The 5,594-nt window shown below is 50.8% G+C and overlaps 1 protein-coding gene across 2 annotated transcripts; it reads right to left on the bottom strand.

Moving 5' to 3' along the window:
• Positions 1-880: 880 nt before the first annotated feature.
• LOC106027874 (neutrophil gelatinase-associated lipocalin-like) lies at positions 881-5,053 on the bottom strand. 2 transcript variants are annotated; one of them, XM_013153249.3, is made up of 6 exons: positions 4,860-5,053; positions 4,311-4,453; positions 2,654-2,733; positions 2,361-2,477; positions 1,894-1,995; positions 881-1,067 (listed from the first exon to the last, which is right to left on the bottom strand). In XM_013153249.3, the coding sequence occupies exons 1-6, from the start codon at positions 4,995-4,997 to the stop codon at positions 985-987; spliced, it is 663 nt and encodes a 220-aa protein (XP_013008703.2). In that variant the 5' UTR covers positions 4,998-5,053; the 3' UTR covers positions 881-984. The 2 variants fall into 2 exon arrangements, with proteins under 2 accessions (XP_013008703.2, XP_013008704.2); XM_013153250.3 differs by having other exon boundaries at positions 881-1,034.
• Positions 5,054-5,594: the final 541 nt, after the last annotated feature.

Here is a 5,594-nt window from a genome sequence, read left to right as displayed (position 1 = left end):
GCCAGGTTAACAATGCCTTTGTGTGTCATGGGGTGGGAATCCTGGGGTTTTTAAAATGGATTCCATTAGGTGCTGTCTCTAAACAAGAGAACATGCAGCAGGAATTTCTGAGCGTTGTGATCACCTAGACAGGCTGCCACCACGGCCACTGTGAGTCCTCTCCTGGCAGCCTGGGTTCCTGACATCTTCTTCCCTCACATCCTCTGACACTGCCCTGGCTTCAGAATGTGCCCTATGTCGTCTAGATGTCACTGTGGTTCAGGAAGCTCTCTGAATAGCATCAAGGTGGACATGGCTTCACACCAGTGTGGATAGCAAGCAGGTTTAGCAGATCATCAAGGTCCATCCCTGCTTACCCTCTCTGCATGGAATACCCAACCACCATGCATCTTCCTATCTGGCCACCATTTCCTAGCATCCAGAGAGGGCTGGTGCGCTGGCAGTGGCTTCTCCTTCTGACTCCTCCAAGCCTTTCTACCCGTCAGTCCGGATGAAGCCACTAATATGGGACCCATTGCAGGTGGCCATGTGCTGCCATCAGCTATCAGCCCATCAATGCCTCTATTGGACTGGGCACCTCTCTGTGGCAGAGGTAAAGGCTGCTCTGAAGGTGCTGCCAAGCATGAGACTAGGAATGACCCGCTAAAGCAAGAGTGAATGTGGCATCCTTCTGGTCATGATGGTCTCAGGGCAGACATGGAAATGATGGTGACAGAGGAGCACAGTCCTTTGTGTGCTGTTCCTTCTCTCTGCACCCTAACATCAGGCTCAGTCCCAGAAGAAGCAGATTCTGGGAATGATGCTCCCAGAGATGAACATCACTTTCCCTCCCCTTAGGAGCACACACTTCCCCAAAGGCCAAGAAGCTCACACTTGGAGGTCTGTTCCATGCTTTTATTTAGCAAAAAAGGAGCTCCACAATCAGGTGGCTTTTGTAGTGATTAGATATGCAGCAAGCACTGGAAGATGGATCTTCCCACTCTCTCACTGGCATGTCTGGTGGGGTAGCCAGGTGGCACCTTGAATAGAAGTTACTGGAAGAATAGGAGGTAGAGTACTGGTGAAACCTGAGAAGGCACAACAGAGTATTCACACCTGGGCTTCAGGGTAGGGAATGGAGGAAGAATAAAGGCAGCACTGAGATCCCCAACCCTCCTAACCCTGTCCTCCCACCAGCCTCCTGCCCAGCCATACTCACTGCCCCTTCAGCCATCGATGCACTTTTCGGGGGGGGGGGAGACAACACCAAAGCAGTCACGGATATGTGTGTGTGTGTGTGTGTGTGTGTGTGTGTGTGTGTGTGTGTGAGTAATGTCTGGCTTCCAGAACCCCAACACTGCCCTTGATAGTTTCAGGCCCAATGTGGCCCATCTTCAGGGGTTATGGGTGTTTCCTGAACTCAGGACCTGGAGACAGACATCCCGAAGGGTCTAGGCTTCATCACTGCTCAAAACCAAGATCTCTGATGTTTTCCTTGAAATTACAGCAACTCCTCAACCAGGGAAAAAATTGGCCTAGGTGCAGACCTCTGCCCAGGCCAGGCAACTTAAAAGTAAGGACTTCTCCTGTCAGTAATGAACAGACCTCAAATAAAGGGGAAGATGGTCCAGTACAGAAAGATACAACGTACAGAAAGGAGGTGACCCAGGGCACTGAACCAGGCAAAACCTGGAATGAGGCTGGAACTGTCATTCAGACAGGCTATGGTTTACTGTCAGGAAGACAACACGGGACCAGAGTTTCTGGGGACCCAAGAAGGCCTGTCCAGGAGCCACTTGATCTCGCTTGGCTGGAGCAGAGGACTAAGTCTCTCCTGGGCCCTTCCCCAAATGAGGCAGCATCAGGCCCAGACAGACACCACTTCCCCTGCCCCTCACTAAAGCCGCTCATTACCGATGGGCTCAAAGTAGACAGTGTTCTCATCATCGAGGCCCAGGGACCTGGCAAATTTGATGAAGTGTTCCTGCAGTTCAGAGCTCAGTTCCTGGGTCCTCCCTGCATCCATGGTGGTCGGTAACGGACCAAAAGAGAAGACATGCCATCATCTTTTTTTTTCATATTTTTGGAGACAGGGTCTTGCTCTGTACTTCAGGATGATTTTAAACTTACAAGCCTCCCCTGTCAGCCTCCTCCCTCACTCTCCCATGTGCTGGGTGACTGTTAGAAACCCTGCACCAGCTTCTTCCAAAAATTTCTGTTGAATGAGGGAAGGAAGCCCAGGCCCCTTTCCCAGTGAGAGTCTGTGGAAAGATCTCTTTCCTGAGGGAATCCTGAGGTGGAGAATTGCCTGTGTCTTGGAGATTGGGGTTTTCTCCCTGTGACCAAGGCCCAGATCCCTGAGGGATGGAGTGAGGACCCACCGTTGAGTTTGACCTGGAAGTATATCCTGTGTTTGAACTTGTACTCAATGTACAGCATGGCAAACTGCTTGTAGTCGGTGGCTGTCACTCTCCATAGGTAGCTTTCTGTGTCAGAATCTGCCGTACAGATAACAATGGTCACCTCAGGTTCAGTAACAAGGTATTGCCCCCTTCTTTCCTAACCTGCCAGCAGAGGTTTTTCCCAATGAGACAGCATCTATGTGGACAGCAAGGGAGGCCTTTGCCTTTCTTGGAGAAACCCTAACACCAGGTGCTGCTCCCTTGGGACTCACTTGTCATATTAAGCCGGGTGAATTGGCCAGGCTGGATATAGGGGACAAGTGTGCTGGTCCATTGTGCACATTTCTGGCCACTATGAGAGAGAGAGAGAGAGATGGTGCCTTGGACAGGAGATCACAAAGACTTGCCGGACAAACTCAGTTTGTGGCTACTGCATGGTTTAGAGGCTTCCACTCAACTCAATCTAGGACAACCTGCTCCCCACCATGATAAGTGCCCCTCCTGGCCTGCTTTGTAGCCTTGTACCTTGTTCTGTGAGCCTCTGCCTGGTCTCAGTGAGGGTGACTCTGTGTTCCCCCAGCACTTATGGGTACTGCTTCCTTCCCAGGGCATCCTGTCCTACACACAGACCTCAGGCACTGAATGATGCTGCTGTCTCCCTTTCTTGTCTCTCCTGGAAATTCGAGTTTTCAGTCTGCTCCATGCCAAGCAGTGGCTTAAACCTTGGGCTGTACCTGAACTTTGCCCTCCTGAGTCCACTACCACCTCTGGACCTCAGAGTAAGGCCCCTCAAGCTGGCCCTCCTTCTACCCCTTCTACCCTTCTACCCCTAAGATCCTCAGATTCTCCACCTCCTATCTGCCCAGTAACCAGAAACACAATGCACTGCAGAGAGCTGAGCCCAGACTCTCCTCTCCAAATCCTCATCTTCCCCACCTCTGTCATTACCTATCCAACCCCACCCCCAGGGGATGCAGGGTCTTACCTTTGTAGCTTTCATTACTTCCCAGCTGCAATGGAACCCAGATACTGAGACCTTCTTAGGGTGAGATGTCCCAGAGACTAGCCTGGGACAGCTCCTTTGCTGGCTGCTCATGAGCCCTGGCTCAGGTGATCACACTGATTTCTGGCTCTTTCACCGTCTCCTAAGGTAAGGCTCTCTGATTCAGGGACCAGCAGACCCTTTTGTGGTACATTTTACTGCTTTTTTGTGTGGTGGCAATGGTGGTGGTGGTATGGTAATTTTGGAAACCGAACACAGACCATTGCGCGAAGCTATATTCCTGGCCTGTTTTTACTTTTATTCTGAAACAAGTTCTGGCTAATTTGCCCAGGTTGGCTTCCAACTTGCAATCCTCCTGATTTAGCCTCTGGAGCTAAGTCTACAAGGATTACAGCACAGTTCAAGCTGGCTCCTTTAAAATCACTTTCTTAGCTGGGCACAGTGGCACATGCCTGTAATCCCAGCACTTGGGAGGCTGAGGCAGGGGGATCATTGCCAGTTCGAGACCAGCCTGGGCTACCAAGTGAGCTCAAGGCCAGCCTGAACTGCACAGTGAGACCTGTCTCAAAAAGCTAAGAAAAAGTCACTTTCCTACAAGCCCCAGATGGAGGTTTTCGTGAAGTCCCAAGATCCACGTCCCTTCTCTCCCTCTGAGAAGCCCTACTGTCTATTCAGTTCTTCACTGATTCTTAAGTGTCTGCATGGGAGCCACCTATGACTGTCAACAGAAGAAAGAGAAGAAAAAAGAAGAAAATGAAGGAGGAACTTAAGATAAGCAAAATGGAAGAAGAAAGAGGGGAACGAGGGAGGGAAGGAGACTGTGTCACATCAGAGCAGTGAGACGAATGACAGTCTTCCTCAGCTTCGGTCACCCATTGCTGCAACACTGTGCTGCTTCTCAAGCGACCAGGAGGTGGCTGCTTCACCTGAGTCCAGTGGTGCTGACATTGTAGCTGTGGTCATCATTCAGCTCAAAGTTGACTCTGGTCATGTAATATTTAGAGTTGTTTCCTTTTCCTTTCATCACTGCATTCGTGGCTGCACCTATGGTGAACCAGTCTCCCTGAAACTGCAAAGGGCTGATGACAAGCAGAGTCCAAGGGTGACAAGAGGGCATGCTGTCCCTGCTGGTACCTCTGGACAGCCTTCTGGGCAGCAGGACTCAGGGATGGGCATGTTCTGAAAATCAGGCAGGAGTTGGGTATCGGGGGATCAAGAAGGCTCCTGGGTGAGGAGTTATCTATGGGCTTTTAGAGATAGGGTGGCCCTGGGAAACAGGCTAATGGGTGATCCAGAGACTTCATTTTCTCAATTTTGGGGGAGGAGGTAAATATGACCCACCTGGCATGCAAGGATCTGAACATCCAGAGTTGCTTCACCCAACCAACCTCGTCACTGAAGCCTTTTCTCTGTTCTTCCCCTCATTCCCTTTCCCCTGGGGCCTCCCTCCAGCTGCACACACACAGAGACCTCACCCGGTCATCCTGGAAGTCTGGCTGCAGGGGAATCTTGCTCAGAGGTGGTGCTGGGATCCGGGTTGGAGGGATATCCTGGGCTTGAGAGTGCAGGGCCTCCAGAACAATGAGGCTCAAACACAGGAGACTCAGGACCATGGTTTCAGGACCGCTGCTGTGCTGTCAGCTATCGGAGGAGGAAGATGTCTTCATTGTCCAACCCACAGGAACTATTTATGGACCAGATGGTGTCACGCCCTCTTGGGGGCTGATCCATCCTTTGCTAAATCAAGGACGGGTGAGCAAATTATCACCTAAACCATCAGAAGCACATGGCCACTTGTCTGTTCTTTTTTACGCCTGATCACGATTGTGCAAGTTTGAGAGCAGGGAAGGCAACAGGAGACATGAACATTGTCAGAGCTTCATAGTCTTGAGAGACAGGGACTCCCTCTGGCTCACTCAGTCCCTTTGCTTTATCTGACTGGCTCTGCCTGTGGGTCTCAGCTGGGTCTGGACAAGCTATCATCTCAGAGCCTGTGAGCCCAGAGATGGGGGTATGTTTGGTGCAGCTATTTCCATGTTCTGGCAGAAAGCAGAGAATGCCCACGGCACAGTAGTGCATGCCTGTAATTCCACCCAAGGCAGGTGGATCTCTGGCAGTCCAACGTCTGCCTGGGTTACATAGTAATTTCAGATTTAATCACATAACAAGAATTTGTACAAAACCACAAAATGCATGGAGGGTGTTTTAAA

Source organism: Cavia porcellus, unplaced genomic scaffold (genome assembly GCF_034190915.1).
Source record: "Cavia porcellus strain 051 isolate PalLab524CR breed Dunkin Hartley unplaced genomic scaffold, mCavPor4.1 scaffold_1, whole genome shotgun sequence".
NCBI classification, from domain to species: domain Eukaryota; kingdom Metazoa; phylum Chordata; class Mammalia; order Rodentia; family Caviidae; genus Cavia; species Cavia porcellus.
The sequence above is the reverse complement of the archived record's forward strand: the minus strand, read 5'-3'. Positions and strand labels throughout refer to the sequence as shown.

Bases quoted from the DNA above. Each gene is read 5' to 3' on its own strand.
- LOC106027874 (XM_013153249.3), bottom strand. From the start codon at position 4,997: ATGGTCCTGAGTCTCCTGTGTTTGAGCCTCATTGTTCTGGAGGCCCTG. The intron at 4,454-4,859 runs GTGAGGTCTCTG...AGCCCTTTGCAG, and splicing joins CAGACTTCCAGGATGACCGG to TTTCAGGGAGACTGGTTCAC. The intron at 1,996-2,360 runs GTGGGTCCTCAC...CCATGGATGCAG, and splicing joins CTTCCAGGTCAAACTCAACG to GGAGGACCCAGGAACTGAGC.